General features: G+C 49.2%; 1 protein-coding gene across 3 annotated transcripts in view; it reads left to right on the top strand.

Moving 5' to 3' along the window:
• The window catches only part of DDX4 (DEAD-box helicase 4), a 43,608-nt gene extending 39,928 nt beyond the window's left edge, over nucleotides 1-3,680 (top strand). For all 3 annotated transcript variants that reach the window (XM_016199822.2, XM_016199823.2, XM_016199821.2), the window contains 4 exons: nucleotides 1,373-1,472; nucleotides 2,245-2,515; nucleotides 2,661-2,771; nucleotides 3,376-3,680. In XM_016199822.2, coding sequence (XP_016055308.2) covers nucleotides 1,373-1,472; nucleotides 2,245-2,515; nucleotides 2,661-2,771; nucleotides 3,376-3,462 — 569 coding nt within the window. In that variant the 3' untranslated portion in view covers nucleotides 3,463-3,680. The remainder of the gene's footprint in view (nucleotides 1-1,372; nucleotides 1,473-2,244; nucleotides 2,516-2,660; nucleotides 2,772-3,375) is intronic.
• The last annotated feature ends 16,143 nt before the right edge of the window (nucleotides 3,681-19,823 follow it).

The following is a 19,823-nucleotide window of genomic DNA, read 5'->3' as shown; positions in this document are numbered from 1 at the left end:
GTGCAGGACCAGCTGCCCTTCTGATTTCTTTGCTGGTTGTATGATATCATCTCTAACTCTCACTTCCTCACAGTCCTCCCATCTTAGTTAATCTTAGTTTCATCCTTCTAAGAAGTTGCTCAGACACAGAAGCTTGGAGTTGTCCTTGATTTCTTTCTCTAACCACACAAAACCTTGGTTACACCATCAAAATATGTATAAAATCCACTGGCTGCTCAGTTAAAACAAAGGTCAGACCTCACTGCTTCTCTGCTGAAAGCCTAGTGGCTTCCCTTGAGAGGCTTTGTCAGTGGTTTCAGGGCCTTACATGGAACAGCTTCTATTAGCCTCGGTCTTTCCTACCCTGTCCCTGCCACCCTCCTCCAGCCACACTCTGCTCATCCCTGTTCACACACCAGGCATGCTCCTGCCTCACCATGGCCTTCAAACTTGCTGGTGTCTCTTCCCTGAATGCAGAGGCCACACAGGGGCCTGTTTTCTGCTTTTTTGAGCACATCAGGGACACCTATGCCTCAGGGTCTTCCTAAGTGCACTTTCCCAGATAGCCAGGAGGTTCACCATTTTATTCATACCTGCCTCGGTATCAGAGAAGGTACAATCTGAAGTCACCCTCGTGGGACCCTTTATCTTGCTGATTCTTCCCTTGTTAGGACTTTATGCATAATATTTGTCTGCATCCCCATAGTGAAGGCAGGGGCTTTGTTAGAACAGTGACTGGCACCTAAATATTTGTTGAGGATATGAAGCCAGATGATAGGGAGATGGGGGAGGGGATTCTGAACAGCAATACAGTCTTCCTTGTGTGGAAAGTCTCTGGCTCGTGCTTGAATTTCTACCAGTGAAATACTTTGAGCTAGCAAGTTAATAACCTTTGATGCATTAAGACCCTGGAGAAAGTTATCACTTAATTTTCTCTATACCTATGTAAGATACTTTGGGGATAAAGAGGTCCAAATTAAGATACAAAGTTAGAACATGAAACATTCTAGTTTGTCAGCCCTGGATTGGATGCTGTCATTATAAATACCGTGGACAGTCAAGGCAGAATGAAAGGTTGGGTGAGCTTGGGAGGGAGGTCAAGAGCGAAGGTGTGTATTTATTGGGGGAACTGCTAAAATAGACAGGTAGGTAGCACTTACCTTTCCCCAAGCCTCTTTTTTCTGCTGATGGCCTGGGAAGGGCAAAGGGCAAGCTAATTCTTTTAGTCTCTGAAATAAGAGAACAGTCTTTGTCTCTTTATCTATGACATTCACCGTGAGGGAAATGTCTGCATCCCAGGCCCTGGACAAGAAGGTTCACTACTCACATCCCACCCTTTTTCCTTTTCCTGAGTTTTAGTTTGAATGTTAATCATCGTTTCATTGTCTCATAGGTGATGAAAGAACTATGGTCTTTGTTGAAACTAAGAAAAAAGCAGATTTTATTGCCACTTTTCTCTGTCAAGAAAATATATCAACAACAAGTATTCATGGGTGAGATGATTAACATCTTTCCTCGTAGGGAGGTGATGTCTGTTTGCCATTTGTTCAGAAACATGAGTATATATAACTGATATGATGTAACCCCAGGATTAGTGTTCAGCATCCTCAAAATCTAAACGGTATTCTCCACTTTCATTTTAAGATTTTATTGGAACTAAGTGTCAGGAATGAGTGAGTTGAAGACCAGTCTGAGGACTCCTCCTCCTGAGGCGTGGGAACTTCTCAAAGGGCCTCACTACCTCTGGTCCTCAGCTCTGAATGTCTCCTCTGCTGAATCTAACCTTGATGCCTGACATTTTTTATTCTGGGAGTGCCTGAAAGCATTCTATTAACACAACTTTATTGCTACTTTACTAGCAGATATAAAACGTTAATCGAGGATTATGTAAGAATTTTGAGATTATTTTTGGGTAAAAATCTGTATTTTTAAGAAAGCATTCTGGTCAAGTAGTTGTATTTTTTTCAAAACTAGAAAGATTATTAATTGAGATTATTAATAAGTGAGACCTGACATTTGTCATACTTGAGTTAATATTTTGGCTTGTGTGTATGATCTGTTACCCCATCTGCAAATGAGGATAACTGTTCCAGCCTCAAAGCATTGTGAGAATTGTGTAATACTTGGTATATGAGAAATAGACATTAATGTCAAATGGAACTGCTTTTAGTAGCATTAAAAAGAAAATTAGATGTTGAATTTAAAGGCCCTCCTTATAATTTCCTTACGAGCTGTCCTAAAATACGTGCTTTCCTTTCTCCCAAGTGACCGGGAGCAGCGGGAGAGGGAGCAGGCCCTGGGAGACTTCCGCTGTGGGAAATGCCCAGTGCTTGTCGCTACTTCAGTGGCCGCCAGGGGGCTGGACATCGAAAACGTTCAGCATGTGATCAATTTCGACCTTCCCTCCACCATCGATGAGTATGTTCACCGCATCGGGCGTACCGGGCGCTGTGGGAACACAGGCCGAGCCGTCTCCTTCTTTGACCCCGAGTCAGACAGGCATCTGGCTCAGCCTCTGGTGAAAGTCCTGTCAGACGTAAGTACTGCCTTTTAAACAAGGAGTATTGCCACCTCAGCACTGAAGGAGACATTGTCCACACAGATGCTCAGGAGAGGGGGTTGTTCTGGACTCTGAGACTTCATCTGTGCTAGCTATACCTGAAGTTTATTTGTTTTTAAAGGCTCAGCAGGATGTCCCTGCATGGCTGGAGGAGATTGCCTTCAGCACCTACGTTCCTGGCTTCAGTGGGAGCTCCAGAGAAAATGTGTTCGCGTCGGTGGACACCAGAAAGGTTGGCAGAGGGGAACAGTGCAGAACTGGGCATCTAGTTACTCCCTGGAAATGTGCCCAGTACTGTGAAGTAACTATAACAGTCAATATTACCTAAACTATTATTTTTATACCTAGAAGGTTACTTTAGTATTTCTCTAAAATTTTATGTGCATAGATATTTTTGGTGTTAAAGGTGAGGAATTAACATCCAGATTTATGCTCAAAAGTTCACTTTTCCCAAATTTGCTCGCATTTTAAATTCTAATTTGGTATCTTTTGAACTTCCTGTAGGAACTCTTGATTTTGGGAATTCTGGCCACATTATTACTGAGATAAATGCTGGAGATAGGAGTTGTGCTCTTTCCCGATGTGTCAGGTCACAGGCAACAGAAGCACTGAGCATGCACGTCACTAAAACGTATGCTCACTCATTGGCAGGCAGAGCTTTCAGTTTCTCCATCTGCCAAAACTATCGGCTTAAAGTTTTTTCCTTGACGTATTTGTGCAGTTTAGACTTCCCAGGGGAGGTGGCCTTTTTTCAGATAGCTGAGGTTCTGGAGGATTGTGGTGTGTGCTCTCAGTCTAGGCAGTGTAACTAAATTTTTTTTCTCTTTCCTTTAAAGAATTTCCATGGCAAGAGCACTTTGAACACAACAGGGTTTTCTTCCTCACAAGTTCCTAATCCAGCAGATGACGAGTCATGGGATTAAAGCTACAACAGCCTTCAAATTTGTGGTACAGTTTCAATGGAGAGGAAGCAGTTTTGATTTTGAGTTTTTAGCGGAAATTTTAAACCCAACACTCGTATCTCCTGTGGTTCTGTTCTTACTCCCACCCTTAAAATCCTCACTGACTAGTTACATGAGATGCTGAAGCTATATAATGTTGCAGCTGCCGATACAAAAGGTGTTGACTGGAAAGATTAAAGCATTCTAAACGTCTGACTTATTCTAGTGCATTCTTCAGGTTGTAGATGTGTTTCATGTCTAAATGCTAAGTCTCAGTATAGTGTTTATTGATCCTGTAACAAGCAGTGGCACATATGACATACTTTTGGTTAAAAATGTTCAGGTCTCATTTTCCCATACGAGGAGGCTTTAGCTGGACAGCATGTCCCTGGAATGGGAAGCAGACAGTGACAGACGGAAGCCTCTCCCCATGACTTTGGTTTAGATTGTCAGACGGGTGGTGGAAACGGTTCAGTGTTGCCATGTGAGTCTCAGTGGCCTAACAGACGCTGGCTTTATAACATACAGACTTTCCTTGAGAATAAGGATGAAACGCTTTCCCTCTCAGCTTTGCCACAGCACTTTTAATTCTCTTTGTTACGTATCATCGTTTTCAACTCGTATATTTTGAAATTTTGTTTTATAAAACCAGTGAACAGTCATCTTATGTAAATAGTGTATGATACATATTAATACACAGGTGTAATGATGAAAATCATTCTTTGAACTCAAACTTTATCAACAAAAAACAATGTTGCTCGTTTCTGCCACATTTAATCTTTTTGATATTTTAAGATGAATGAGGAAAACAGCCCCTTTTCATTTACCATTTTATATCTTAAACTCACTATGTCCAACATGTAAGAAGTCCTTAGACCATTGCCTGAATCAACCAAAACACTAAGACATAAAACAGTGAGGCGTAAATATTAGGGAGACAGAAAGGATCAGTTTTGAGCGTATGTTACTGTTCACTTAATCCCAAAGCTGCATGTCCTCAGCATATACCTTGTTACAGGAACTTGGTTAATAAATGACGCGATCACATATGAAAAGGGGCATTCAGTAGATGTTAGGATAGCTAGTTCAATGCCTTCCGCATACCATACTCAAAATCAATTTCATGTGAATTACCAAAAAATTAAAACTACAAAATCTACAGTGAAATATTAAACCTTTGAATTGGGGGTGAGAATTGATTATAAGCTCAAAGGACAGGAACCATGAAGGAGAAACAATGAACAGACTTGATCATGAGGATTATTTACTTATATAAAAAGTGCAAACAGCCAGCATGGAAAAATACAGGGTGGGGCAAAAGTGGTTCACAGTTGTATGTGAAACAGTTTATTCTTGCGTTATTATTAACTACTTACTGTGTTACTTTCCACACGAACAACTGTAAACCTACTTTTGGCTCACCCGGTAATACTGTGACCTCCATGGGCTGTCGGCGTGCAGTTCCCTTTACCCACGTGGATGTGTAGGGATGCCGGAAGTTAGAGGTACAGCCAACTAACAGACTGCTCAAAGGAAGCTCAACTGTGAAAACATGGGAAATATTAACTTACACTTTATGGCCTCACTTCTGGAAAAGGTTGAATGCGTGAAGATGGTTGCACTGTAATATCTTATTACATGATATTACTGTAATATCTCTTAATTTTCTCTGCCACTGTGTTTGTAGAGCTCATTTACAGGCCATTTCTGTCTTTTTCATCACTCCCTCAGAGAGCTTCTGGACCACAGCCTGGCTGCTTTAAAAGGCTTTTTGAATACCTTGATGTGTAAGATTACCATACCCAACTGCATTAGCAAATCAAAGGTACACACAGAAAGAAAATCACCCCCAATCCTACTGTCATTGCAGGCCAGTTTCAGACGGCCCTGTGTTTCATTGCTCTCCTCATTTCTAAGTGTAGGTTTGAATGATTTCTTCAAAAAATACCAAAGTAACAGGTACACATACAGGTAGAAAATAAAAGACTGTGGAAGGGTTTAAAGCAGGGAGCAGCGTGCTCCTGCTTCTCCCTTTTCAAGTTGCTTGTCCACGCTCACCTGCTTTCAGCCTCACCAGGTTTGGACATCTTTTGATTCTGTGTTCGATAAGTATCTAACTCACCTCACTCTTACATCTTGGAAGTTCTATATTTTTTCCGTTGTATTGAGATAAAATTGACATGCATCACAGTGTGAGTTTAAGGTATGTAGCGTGTGTGTGAAATGGTTATCGCAATAAATTTAGTTGGCATCCATCGTCTCATATGGATACAGTAAAAAGATAACACAGCCCTGGCCAGGTGGCTTAGGTTGGTTGAGCGTTGGCCTTACACCAACAGGCAGCAGGTGCGATTCCCAGCCAGGGCACATACCTAGGTTGTGGGTTCGATCCCCAGTAGGGGCACATGTGGGAAGGCAACTGATTGATGTTTCTCTCTCTCCCTTCCCCTCTATAAAAATCAATGAAAAACATAGCTTCAGTGAGGATTAGAAAAGAAAAGAAAAGAAAAAACACCTTAGTAACTGTAAGTAATGTAGCTAGAGGCATATTTAGTGAGATGACAATAAAGCCCACCCTTCCCTCTATTTTCTCATCCGGACGTCTGTAAACTGTCCATTTCCATTTCCGAGTTAACACTTGCGTCCTGCCCTCTAACCATGAGGCCCGTGTGCTCTACTGACAGCTGCTCCTGACTTTGGGGATCCACAGGCAGGGCTTACATTATATAATTAGTGTTCCCCGCAGGGCCAGTTAACACAGTCTGGTGACCTTTCCTTTACTGTTTCCCCATTTTATGACCTCTCTTTACGGTTCCAGGGAGAATTACTATGTTAAGATCAATGAAAATTGATCAGAACCATTCCACACACCAATTTGCTGTAAACGTGGATCATCCCCTCTGAGCCCTCTGTCTGCCCTGTGGTTTGCCCGTCTTTTCCTCGCTTGGCGAGGTAACGTGCCCCGTTTACCACACTGCCTTCTGGCTCACAGCCGGTCCTCTGGGGGCTCCATCCCAGGGTGTGGGCTTCTGGGTTTCATCCTTCCAGCCAGTGCTTGCTGTGCTCCACCGCCGCCCTTTTCTGGGGGGTGTATGGTGTTTCTTTACTAATGTCCCCTAAGTGTTCCCTGTTCTTTCTTGCGGTAGAACTGTACGTACAACCCACCTTCTGTGTCTCACGTTCTCCATTTGTTTCATCTTTTTCCTTATGTTCTGTTAGAGTTTTTACTGTCTTAACCCTTTTATTTTTAGTTATTTTTTATTTCCAAGAGCTGCCTTCTTTTCTTTCCCAAATGCTGCTTGATAGTGCATTTGCTGCCTGCCTCACTGTACTTTCTAATCCCTGGAATTTAACCTACAAAGTCATTTGTTTACATTGAGCATTTGTTTTCCGGCTGTTCAGCCACAGAAATCTTAAGCCCTCAGTTTATGAGTTTATGTATATTGAGTTCTAGCTTTAGTCAAATCCAGCAATCTGCCCCATTTTTGCACCTCTCCGCCCCCCCTTCCCTCCCTCGGTGAGTTCAAGGCCTGATCTCCAGAGGTCATAGGTTGAAGAGTGATGATAAGCTCAGCTTTACTTCCCGTGAATCCTTCGCATTTTCGCCTGAGCTGGAGTTGGAAGCTCAGTGTGAAGTATCCCTTGTCAGTTGTGCCCCAGGCTCGGGGACAACAGAGATGTAGCAGCTGGCGGGTGACAGGGTGGCCCTGACTTCACACCAGGTGACAACCTTCCTCCATCTGGCCCGGGTCTGGGGGCAGAGTGGTGAGGCCTTTCTGGTTTATTTTTCAGCATTTGCTACCGTTTCTGTACAGGGCAGCGGCCCAGGCCAGAAGCTTGCTTTCCCACAGCCGCACACTTGCACTGTCCGCAGTTCCCTATCGGTCCCCTAACTTGAGAGAAGACAGCCTTCACTGGTAGGGTGTGTGCTCCTCACAGGTATTACATGTGTGGGCAATGGGTACCTGTCCAGTGTCCAGTATATCTCCTAAGGCCCCATGGAAGGACCAGTCCTGCCAGGGGGCATGATGCTGCGGTGGGCAGAGGCTACTGCGCCCCGGGGGCCACCTAGCGCTACCTCTTCACAGTCATCCAGGACGACCGACCTCTTTCCCAAGGCCCTGGTGGTCACCATGGGGGTGAGCTTGGACGCCTGTTTCTGTATCCAGCCAGGAGAGAACTGAGCCGTGGCTGCGGGAAGCTGCCACTGCTGGGAAACAGCTCCCAGAGGCAGCTCCCGGAGCAACAGACCCACCTCACACCCTGCCCTCCAGCCCAGTGACGGCAGCAGGACCTGGGTGTGTGGCACTGGAGGTTGGCCGACTGGAACTGGGATGCTGCCCACCAGAGCTCCGCAGGTGGCATCCAGGTGAGTGGCACTGCGGGCAAGCTTCCTTGGATTCCCCATTAGAATCAGTGCCCGGCCATCCTGGATCCTATTGTTTCAGACTCAACTTTATGTAGAACCTCAGAGGCTTATCAGAGTCTTAACTCAGACCACAAGCCTACCCAGTCGCCCAGAACCACAGAGCAGAGTCCAGCTCTGCATATAGAGGGTGTCTTGGGGAATTGTGTCCCAAGGGGTTGGGAGCAACGGGGCCAGTATACATACCCTGGCCCACTGGAAATTGAGTTCGGGGCTGGGGATTCAGGTAAATTCCTTAACCCTTTACCTAAGTGATTTGTCACCTGTTCTGCTGTGATTTAGAGCATGACTGGCCAGTCTTCAAAGTCAAGTTTTAGGGTTTTCGTCACCTGGGGGATTTCTTATAAGAATTCCTTGAAAGGTTTGTCTCCATCGGCTAGTGTTTTCTGGACTCAGAGTCTCCTGTTTGTGGGATTCTTTCTCACCTTTCAGGAAAAAAACTTTTCTTCCTGTTGTGAACATAAGAACTTACTAACTACCTCAAAGTCTTGTATGTGCCTGTTTTAATTTGTTTTTTTGTCTTAGAGTTGCAAGGGTGATTAGTGTGTGGGAGTTACAACTGCTAACAGAAATCACACTTAAAAATATTCGAAAACCTTCATGTGCAGGAGGCGGCCCGAGGAGGTGCTCCTGAGTAACAAAGGGCATTTCCTGTCCTAATAGGCAACAGTGAAACCCTGGGCATTGGCTTTCCTTGTTGACTTTGTGGTGCCCGGCAGTCAGCGACCTGCTTTAGGCCTCTGTATGACTGGGTTTTCCCCGTGTCCATCTGCACCCAATGCAGAGGTCACACAGTGCATGCGGTTACAATAGGGTATTGTTTGAGCAGTGGCCTGTGTCAGAACGAGGGTCTCACAGCTGAAAGCTGGCACACTTGTGTCTTAACATATGAGCCCTACTCTGCTGCTGCATTAGCTGCCCCATCGACCTCAAATGATTGAGAAGCCAGTAGAGGTCACATTTTCAGCCACGGGTTGTATCTGTTGTAACTACCACGCAGGCACAGGGATGCTTGTCGATGGGCCATTGAGACATCTTACAGCATTTCGCATCTGTCAGTCCTTCCTCAGTTTGAGGATTCCCCCCGGCCCACCCCCCCGAAGACGTACTCATGACACCCACATGTGCTAATCAGCTGCTCTTCAGGTAAACGCAGTGCAGACCTGACAGCCCATCTCGGCTCGCTCCTGCCGCTGAGTTAGCTGACGGGGGTCACAGGTGTCTGGGATGGTAGGAGGCTGGGCTCCAATAATTCAGTCTATCAACAGTCAGGGCTGCTGCAGTGTCTTAGCATTAATACCAGCATTTGGAGTAGAACACAGGCTGCCCCGGTGCCAAACTACTCTGTGCCGCAGGGCGGCTCTTGCGACTGAACGCAGGGAGCCATGTCCTCATGCATTGAAGCTAAGGAAGAACAGAGGCTTCTCTCCCGGGGCCAGTTCAGTAGGAAGGTGAGCTCTGCTGCAGCGGGAAGACACAGACTCACCTGAGTTTATACCCCAGCTCAACCTCTTACTAATTGTGTGCTCTGGGAGAAATTAACTTTTTAATTTTTTTCCTTGAAGTAAAATTTACCCAAAATAAAATACACAGATCTCAAGTGTATACTTAAACTTTTACCTATGGATGCTCCTTTTAACCATCAAGATACGCGACCGTTTCATTGCTCTCTTGCCCTTTTCTGTCAACTCGCCTGCCCTGAGGTGGCCGCTGTTCTGGTTTTCATCACCACAAGTTAGATTCGACTGTTCTTGAACTTCACGTTTGGGAGCACAGGTCGTGCCCTCGCTGTGCCTGTGAGATTCATCCACGCCGCCTGTCGCCGCTCATGCCTTCCCTCTGAGCAGTGTTCTGCACAGTTTGCTTCTCCAGCTGCTGCTCGGTGGGCATTTGAGCTTCCAGTTTTTACTGCTATGGACAAAGCTCCTGTTCGTGGTCTCCCACTGTCCTTCTGGTGAACATAGTAAGCACGCAGCTCTCTCAGGTGTGCACCTGGGAGTGGGATGCTGACCACAGTGTAGGAATGTTTAATGTCATTACAGCCAAAGAGCCTTCCAGAAACAGCCGGGGCGGGGCTCCGTGCTCTGCAGCCTCACCCTCACTTGGTGTGGCGGGTACTTTATTCTCACCGTTCACTGTGGGTCTGATTCATGTTGCCGGGTGACGGGATGTTGAGCACCTTTCCACGTGCCTGTTGGCCGTTTCTTAGCCTCTTCACAAGTCCACCCCGTCTCAGACTTGCAGATAGTGCACTTGGGAGTGGTAGCAGGGGCGGGGGGGAGATGGCATCGCTGGATGGTGTTCTCAGGCTAAATCACAGTCCTTAGGGTCACTGATTATATTTATCAGGGTGGCACTAGCTGCTGTTACAAGCCCCAAGCTTCAGTGGCTCAGCAGGTCAGAAGTGTGTGCTCACCTACTGCCCAAGGGGGTGTCCCCGGTAGGCAGGTAGCACTCCAGGCCTCCTCCAGGGGCCCCCGCAGGCTCTGACCTGTGGCCTGCAAGGCCTCTGCTGCTCTTCAGCCAGAGAAAGGGGACAAGCCGGTGGGGGAGGGAGGAGGTAGGCATAGGAAAGAGTTTTATGGGTCGGACGAGTTAACGGCATGTCCATCTCCTCTCTGCTCCACCGTTGAGGCCTTTGTTGCATCTAATTTCCGGGAGGCTGGAAGGTGGAGCCTCTGCCCCAGAGTCTGCAAGAGCCTCTGCCGATGTGATGGCGGGGGCTGTTCTCAGGGACCTTGTAAACTGAGTCATGACAAAGACTAACTTCTTGTTAACCCTCACCCGAGGATATTTTTCCCATTGATTTTTAGAGAGTGGGAGGGAGGGGGAGAGGGAGAAACATGGATGTGAGAGAGACATCGATTGGCTGCCGCCCGTGTCCTTGACCTGGAATCGAACCCAAGGTCCTTGGGTGCCCAGCTGACAGTCTCACCACTGAGCCACCCCAGCCAGGCAAAGACTGACATCTTGATCTGCGTCACGTAGCAAGGGGTAAAGTGCCAGGAGGATCTCAAGACAGCTTCCCGTTTGCCACTTTCTTTGGCCCAAATAAGCTGTAGGATTTGGAGGGTGGCCATGGAAATTAAAAAAATAACCGTGTGTTCTGTGGTGGCTTAAAATGCTTCCATGAGAGCTTTTCTCCACTAGAATTTTGTCTCCTATCTGATATTTATCAAATAAATGTGATCTAGAATACGGTAATAAAATCACTTTGTCTTGTAACATTTCCGTACTTTGTGATTTTAAAATTTTAATAGGCATCTAAGTAGTTTTTAGTGATTTACTTGAAAACTGCTGCTAAGCCCGTCCGTGGGGAAATGCAGTTGTGTTCTTTGCCTCGCGCTGCCGAGATGCTCCTGATACACGGGAGCTGCCCAATCATTGCGCTGCTGTCTGGTTGGTAACATCCTGGAGCAGTGGGAGGGATTGCCTGGCACGGTTTAAACCCAGGGCTATCCGTTTCGGGCTCTGAAGAGTGCAGTGCGTGTCACCGATGGGGGACAGGGAGGAGGCAAAGCCGGGACGATAGGGGGCGGAGAATGAGCCTGGGCCGAGTGGGGCTTCCCGAGGGGCCGGCGTGTGAGCTCTCCCCGGGCGGGCCCCCGAGCAGTGCTGTCAGCAGAACTGAAACGTGGGCCCCCAGTGATCAGTGTCCCAAATACATTGCAGCTGGGAGCCAGGATAAACGTTATTGAGGTGTTTTCGTATCATGTCTTTGGAACCTGGTGCATATTGTACAATTACCTCACATCTCAGTTTGGATGCTGTTTTCATTGGAAACACTTGATCAGTATTTAGATTTTGTAAAATATACATAAATGTAATTTATGATTCACACACCCAGTAAAAGAGTCACGTGCCCACATTGTTCCTAACAGACTGTGCTCCTAGCTTCCCCGGCACATCTGGAAAGACTGCTTTTCCAAATACGGTTCTGGGTCGGCGTGATTTCCAGGGATCCGCCACTAGACCCCCTCCAGGAGGAGGTGTGGTCAGGGTGCGGCCAGGCCCCTCCGAGTGCCAGTAAATGGCTGGCCCTCACACACCTCTACTGGGAATATTATTACTTTACACTGTAATTTTGTACATTTGTTTCCAAGATGTCCCTTTCTCTCAGGGGCTCTCTGGGGCCCTCTCTTCCCTGGGGTGGAGTGACTGGCTCCCTTCATTTCCTGAAGCTCTCTGCACACACCTCTTTCTTTTAATCCTTACCCGAGGATTCATGTTCTTTAAAATACTGATTTTAGAGAGGAAGGGAATGCAGAGGGAGAGAGACATCGACCGGCCGCCTCCTTTACAGGCCCCGACGGGCATAGAACAGACAACCTAGGTATGTGCCTGGCCAGGAATCGGACCCACCACCTTTTGGTGTAGGGGGTGGCGCTCCAACCAGCCGAGCCACCCGGCTGGGGCTGCACACACCCGTCAGCACTTGCCACCTGGGTCCATAGCACCTTGTTGACATGTTTCCCTCTGAAGCTGTGAGCTTGTCCTGGGTGGGGCCCCGCCTTCCTCCCTCTGTCTGCACCGTGCCCAGCACAGAACCTGACACAACCATGCTCGTGGGTCGATTCCCTTTCCTCAGCCTCAGTGTAGCTTTATTCAAGTGCAGTCGCATGTCGCCTAAGGATCTGAAAAACGCGTCATCGTTAGGTGACTTCCCTGCGTGAACATCGCAGACACGCCCCTCGACGGTGCAGCCCGCTGCCCCTGGACTGCTGGCCTGTGCGGCACGGCCCTGTGCCGAGTACTGCAGGCAGCTGCACCACAGTGCTGAGTATTTGCGCATCAGCCCGCACGAGCACAGAAAAGGCCCGGGAAAAATACGGTGACATCACCGCGCGACACTCGGTTCCTGATGCGGTCACAGGTGTCACAGTCCCTCTGCGTCAGGGTCTTCTCTGCTCCCTCCATGGCGGCGGCTGGGCGAAGGCCTCTCGGGTAGGCAGGCCCTTGAAGCCAATACAACCCCTGGACCCATCGGTTGGATCGAAGAAGGGGTGCCTGAAGGGAGAAACGCCACTTTGGGGGTGAAGATCACTAATCCCGGGAGGACGCTGGGAGCAGGATCAGCATTATGCAGGATCTTGGAAGCTGCGCTGTCCTCGAACAGTGCTCGTTTCGCTGCCACAGCAACTCGGGGCGCCTGGGAAGAGGAACCGGGTCGTCGTGACTTCTCGCTGCTGCTGAGTTCACTGTCAGTGCGTGCTCACCGCCCTCCGGGGGCCAGACCACAGAGGGATCCATGTGGCCTGTGACACTGTCCCGAGGAAGACGACTCTCCTGCCCTTGAAGCCTTGAAACGTGGCGTTGACGTGGCCTCCTTACGGACGGACGTCCTTTCAGAAATGTTTGCGGACAGGGAGGTTTCGCCCACGTGGCGTTTTGCTCTGCCAGCTGACCTTCCCCCCAGTCAGCTTAGTAGAACGACCCTTCTCTAGGGCCTCGGGACATCCTCAGCCCCCACGTCGCGGGCTCACCCCTCGCTGTCACGCTCTGGAGGGAGTGATGATTCTTGAGTCATCAGTAAATTCAACACCATAATTAGATCCAGCCTTTCCTTTCAGTGTCACAAACAAATTACTGCTTTGGCCGTGATCATCCTGGTGCTGAGAGGGACACGCTCCTCTGCCTGCCTGGTCTTCAACCCAGGTCCCTAGAAGGTTCTCCAGGTCGGGCCCGGGCCCTTCTCTGATCTTTGTTAGTCTCCTCGCCTTCGACAGAGCAGATCCTTCAACAGCCTCCATCGCTTTGCTTATGAAAATGTAGGAGGCTGGGAAGCATCTCGTTTTAGGTTGGGTTTCTTTCCTTTTGTATCATAATCTCTTCCTTAGTCTGTTAGTTTTTTTATGATTTTGTCGATAACAAAAGCATGTAAAATTATAGTGCTCAAAGGAATCCCAGAAATCACCTAATTTAACCTTTTGAGCCCTGGACAGTTGGGCTCAGTGGTTAAAGCATTGGCCAGCGGGCTGAAGGGTCCCGGATTTGATTCTGATCAAGGGCACGTACCTGGGTTGCAGGCTCGCTCCCAGGCCCTGGTTGGGGCACGTGCGGGAGGCAACCCATCAATGTGTCTCACATCGATGTTTCTCTCTCTCCCTCCCTCCCACTCTCTCTGAAAAGCAATGGAAAAAATATCCTCAGGTGAGAATTAAACAAATTTATAAACCCTTTGATTTATAGGGAACCGAAACTGAGGGTCAGGCTCCTTGGTTCTATTCCTGGCTCCACCTCTCCTTACTTTGGACAAGTTCCTCTACGGGTTTGGCCTCAGTTTCCCCTTGTCGTAGGGTTGCTGTGAAAATCAAACGAGATCATTTAAAGTTCTTAGTGCTCTGCCCAACGTGGCAACGGCTCCACATACTATGAATTATCATAAATTACCACCATGAGCCGCTCCATTGGCGGCTCAGCTGGGCCTCCTGCCTCTCAGTTCGGACATAGATAAGAGTTACAAGCCTCTCTCCTGAGTTAGCTCCCATTATTTCCCTTCCTCAGCTCCTTTGTTGAAGGATAATTACATGATTGCATATTTATTCTTTCAAGCCGAAGATAGGTGCTCTCAGCGTTTCTCCCCTTCCCACACTTGCGGGCACTTCCTGAGTGGAAAATGCGAAATCAATCATTCCTCTGCATGGTTTATGGTACTTTCAGGCGGCACTTCCTCGGGGCAATTGATAGTCCCACAGAAACAGATTGGTTTTGTACTTAGAATAATGCGCTGCACTTCCCAGCATAAGTGGGGTGAGTGGCGGCCTGGCTCGGGCTGGGCTTAAAAGCCAAGGGGAGCGCAGGGGCAGCCAGCGAGGAGAGAGCCACAGGTCTGCGTGGGTGGTTCCCAGCCGCCCTCCAGGCCCTGGCTGGTGCTGCAGATCCTTTGACCGGCAGGACACCTGGGGTCACCCTGCACAGGCAGGTGAGTGCCGCTCATTTACAGGAGTCTGAGAACTCAAACCCGTGCACATCAGGCCTCTTTTTCTACGTGTAGGGGACCTTTTCTGCTTCATTCGGTGAAACGCAGGGTCAGAGCCAGCCACATGCATTATTCGCAGGCGAGGCTGGCTGTTGATAGTCACAGGGCACCTAACCTTTGGGTCGTTAATATGTATTTTTAAAAGATGTCCTTATTGATTTCAGAGAGAGGAAGGGAGAGGAAGAGAGATGGAAACATCAATGATGAGAGAGTCATGGATCAGCTGCCTCTCGCACAACCCCCACCGGGGATCGAGCCCACAACCCGGGCATGTGCCCTGACCGGGAATCGAACCGTGACCTCCTAGATCGTAGGTCGATGCTCAACCGCTGAGCCACGCCGGCCGGCCTGAGTCATTGATACTTTTAAATGCTGGGCTGGGGTTGGGGAATCTCGGGTCTGAGATCAAGGGCTGGGGAAATCTATGAACGTGGGGGGGGGGGGCGGAGAGAATCACTACAGGCTACTGCTTGGTTTTGGAGAGAAGAGCCTAGCTTTGGAATAAGGCAGTCGTGGGGTCGAGTCCCAGCTATGCCACTTGAAAACTGGCTTTTGGGCTGGTTCCGCAAAGTATCGCTGAGGCTCAACTTCCACATCTGTAACGTGGAGATAAAAAACACCAACTCTACAGGGATTTTTAGGTATAATTTGTGTTGTGTAATTAGCATTTTGTAGCCTCAGGATTGTGTTTGAGGCAAACTTGCTGCATCCATCTCAAAGTGTTCTTTGTTTGAAGGCGGCCTGCACCCCAAGTGACGGGGAGACTTTGAAACTGAGCATAGCTACCTGACAGCTCTTTTTTTTTGTTGTTAATTGAGGTATAATTGACCTATAATATAACATTACATTTCAGGTGCACAACATAATAATTCAGCATCTGTATATGTCTCAGAATGTCACTACAATAAATCTAGTTAACATCCACCACATTTATTTATTTTTTCTCGTGATGAGGATTTTCAGGATCTGTCCTGTCAGTAACCTTCCAATACACAGCACAGTGTTATCAACGGTAGTCGCCGTGCCGAGAGCTCTTCCTCTCATCCTGGGCAGGGAACATGATCAAGCTCCTCGAACAAAAACAGACGCTGTTAGTTCACTGGGCTGAAGTTGCCAATCGCTGACTGTTCTTGATATAAATAGTCATTTCATGAGTCAAACGAAAAGTCTGCCTCATTTATGTGAAAGGTGACAAAGATCCAATGAGAGAATGCACGAGGGCTTTGCAAATACATAAGGCCATTGCTACCACTGCTCTTATTTCTATTACGATTGTTTATTATTGGCTCCACACTTGCTAGAGACAGGCACGCCTTCAGCGGACCAACAGCAGTAAAACTAAACCAGGTCTCGGTGGTCGGAAAGGAACGGGCTGGGGGGCTGACCAGGCCGGCAGCTGGCCGCTCCCTCCGGCCTTAGAGTGTCCAGAGCGCTGCCCCCGGGGCCCACTGCTTCTCGCTCTTCTAGGCCCATCCTTTAAACCCTGGCCCACACTACACACAGTTCCCGGCACCGTGGGCACCCCTGTACACCCGTGAAGTGGGTGCAGGGACAAGTGAGTGAAAGCAGGGCCAGCCCCGGGAAACCCCCAGGGGCATTTCTGTACAGGCGACCTCAGACGAACCCCAGCGTCCAGGACGCAGCCTCGAGTGGGAACGTTTGAGTTGCCAAAGGACGGCATGGAGGGGGGCTGTGGGGGGCAGGAGGCAGCCACAGCCGCACTGCTCTTCTGCTTGGTCGCGTGAGACAGGATGGGGCGGTGAGATAATTAACCGGCCGCACTGCGTAGCGGTGCCCGGCAGAGGCAGGTCCCTCCTCCACTTCCCTGTCCCACCTGGCCTTTGGGGCCATCACTCTGCTAATGTAGCCACTGCTAGGTTCCCACCTTGAGGGACAGCCACCCATGCCTCAGGCGCCGCCCTGGTGTGGGGAGAGGCCTCCGGTGCTGCGTGGACTCCCCAGTGGGCTGGAGGACCCGCTGACAAACCGGGTGTTTAGGAATCGGCCTCTTACTGAGACCAGTTACTCACAGCTGTGGGTGTTGAAAGCGGGGGCGATGACTCAGGGGGTGCAGGTGATGGCTTGGGGCTTTCCTTGGAGCACAGCATAGCTTCGTGAGTCCCTCATGGCCCGGGGCCTGCCCCTCCAGAGTTACGCAGGCTGGGAGGCTGAGTCACCTCCCGTGGGGCTTGGAGACGCTGTGTTTAAACAAAGGGCAGGCTGTCAATCTGATGACTAGAAGGCTCCCTGCCCAGCTCAGGGCCCTGCTGCTGAAGTATTGATCAGAGAAGGCCTTGCAAAATCAGTGATCATGAGAATTTAGTTTGGGGGGGGCCTTCTCAAGGCTGTGGTGAGGTCTGGGGTCTCCCTGTGGTTGAGCATGTCACTCTGGCAGCGGGAATGTCATCGTCTCCCTGCAGAGAGCACAGAGAAAGGCTGCCCACCTGTCTTTTCTTTTTTTCTTTTTTTTAAAATCTTTATTGATTTCAGAGAGGAAAGGAGAGGGAGAGAGAGAGATAGAAGCATCAATGATGAGAGAGTCATTCATCAAGCCCACAACCGGGCATGTGCCCTGACTGGGAATCAAACAGTGATTGCCTGGATCCTAGGCCGACGCTCAAGCACTGAGCCACGCCCGGCCGGGCCCACCTGTCTTTTCACTCTCAGAGTTTTACATCCCCAGGTGACCATTCTTCCTGTTCCCACTCTCCCTCCACGTGGGACACAGTGAGACAGGCTCCTGCAGCTACGTGGCCACGATGGTCTCCAGGGTTTCTGTGGCTGGAGTTTGGAGTGAATGGCAAGTGACGCACATGCTCTCGACTTAGCCCCACAGATACTCGATCACCCCTGTGCACAGCCTTTGCTGGATAAACTCTCAGCTTATGTCTGCGTTCCTGGGAGGAACCCCCACTGGCCCCCATTCACACCACCAGGCATTGCTGTGTGTGAGGGGGAGAGGGCAACGGAGGCCCTGAGAGCCTCCAGCGAAGGGTCATCACTGTGGGGGTGCTGCTGGCTTTCCAGTCCTTTCCCCTCAGGTGCTCTGTGCTCCCCTCCCACGGCTGCAGTCGCAGCTCCCACCAGGCGGCATTTGTGGTTCCCATCCCCGCTCGTCTCTGCGGGTAGATCCATGCTTCTCACCCCTTCCTGCCCCTCAGCCCCTCTCGAGGGAGAGGACACAGCCGTCAGCAGCAGCAGCTCACCCGGGGTTTCCATCCCCTCCGCCCTCCGACTCTCCTCTCTGTTAAAAGCCACTGGACTAGAATGAAGTCAGGGACCAGCTCCTCTTTATCCCAAGCACCTAACGTGCGGCCAGACAGCACTGAGTGTGGAAGAGAGCGCGGGGCCAGCCCCAGGCAGTGCCCGGGCTGGGGTGCCAGTGTTCAATGACCCCAATGTTTCCACTTCCTCTCTCCATGAAATTCAGGACTGAGTTTTTTAAATTGCGCAAATATTAGGTGGGTATTCTTACTATAAAGGAGTCAAGCAATAGTGTCCACCAATTAAAAATATTTTATATAGTGACATTCTATTCAACATTTAGCATTGATAAAATTTTAAAACTGCAAAACCCCATCTCAGAGTCACCATTTAGCTCCAGCACCTAGAATTGTTCATTTGCATCCCAGCCGCTGTGACCCGCTTTTGGGACTTGTCAGGGTGCGTCTTCTGGCTCAGACAGAGAAAATTGAGACAACACTCGATAATGAGACAGTAAAAATGCTATTTGTGTTACAATGAATTTAAAAAAAAAACACACATTTATTCTTCACTGAAAAATTTAAAAATTTCCCTTTAGGCTTTGAACTCATTTAAGTCAAAACGGCTCGTTGCTGAGTGAAGAGCCTCTCCGGCGGAGCGGCGGTGGGCAGTCCCGCGACTGGGAGGAGCGGGCTCTCCTTGCTCCGCGGCCGCATTTCCATCGCTGCGGAGCCGGCTTCCCTGCTTTGCTGCCGTGGGCACTTTCAGTTACTTTGTATCTGAGACGATCGGACCCTGTGGTTTTCTCCAGAAACACAGAATGTTTCCCCAGTGATTGGTTTTGTTAAGAACACTTTGTTTCCTATAATGACCTGGCAGAGGAAACACAGTATCATTCCTTTCTTTCTGACACTTCTGAGGCGCTGCTTTTACATCTGCCTCATCCTTAGATTCTCCGGCCGGCCCGCCTGGGAGGAGAGGAGGAGTGGCAGCCTTTTCATTCTAATTAATTCCACAGACTATATGGGATGCCTCCCGCGTGCCAGGCGCCGCCTTATACACGGAGGCTTCCAAGAGGAGCAGGAGAAGCTCCACGCCTCAGAAGCTGCCGAGAGGAGACGGCAGGACACTGCTCACGGCCGTTCTGTGTGGCGGGCGCCACAGTACAGGTGGCAGGCGGGGTGGGGCGCGGGCGACCGCTGGCCGCCTCCGGAGGTCAGGGAGGGCGTTTAGAGGAGATGAGCCTTGAGGTGCCTCGGGGAGGAGGGACTAGTTCACCAGGAACAGGGGAAAGGACATGCTGGGCAGGAGGAACCACATGGACAGGCATAGGGATGTGAAATATGTGGTGGGTTGGGGACTGATGAGTTGTGTATTAGGCTGGGAATGGAGGCCGAGGCCAGGGGATGGGCTCAGACCCGCAGAACCCACAGTATTTTCCTCCTGGAATGTATTCCTGGTGACCGGTGTACCTTCTTATCACGTGGTGGGATGAGCTGTGGACAAAATTAAATGTTGACGGGGGTTGATGGAGTAATTATAAAGGGATCTGTGCGATGATAGTCAAACTATAAAATGAAATAAGATTGAAAAAATAAAAGGATGCATCCTAAAAATCCTCAGCATCTGCTTGTCACTGGAAATAGGATTGTTGAAAAGAGATGGACCAAGCTAGCTCTTGACCGATGACATTTTCACCTTGTTCCCCAGGCTGCCTGCGCTAACTCGGGGACC

The sequence above is a fragment of the Miniopterus natalensis genome, chromosome 3, assembly GCF_054644295.1.
Source record: "Miniopterus natalensis isolate mMinNat1 chromosome 3, mMinNat1.hap1, whole genome shotgun sequence".
Lineage (NCBI taxonomy): Eukaryota > Metazoa > Chordata > Mammalia > Chiroptera > Miniopteridae > Miniopterus > Miniopterus natalensis.
The sequence above is the reverse complement of the archived record's forward strand: the minus strand, read 5'-3'. Positions and strand labels throughout refer to the sequence as shown.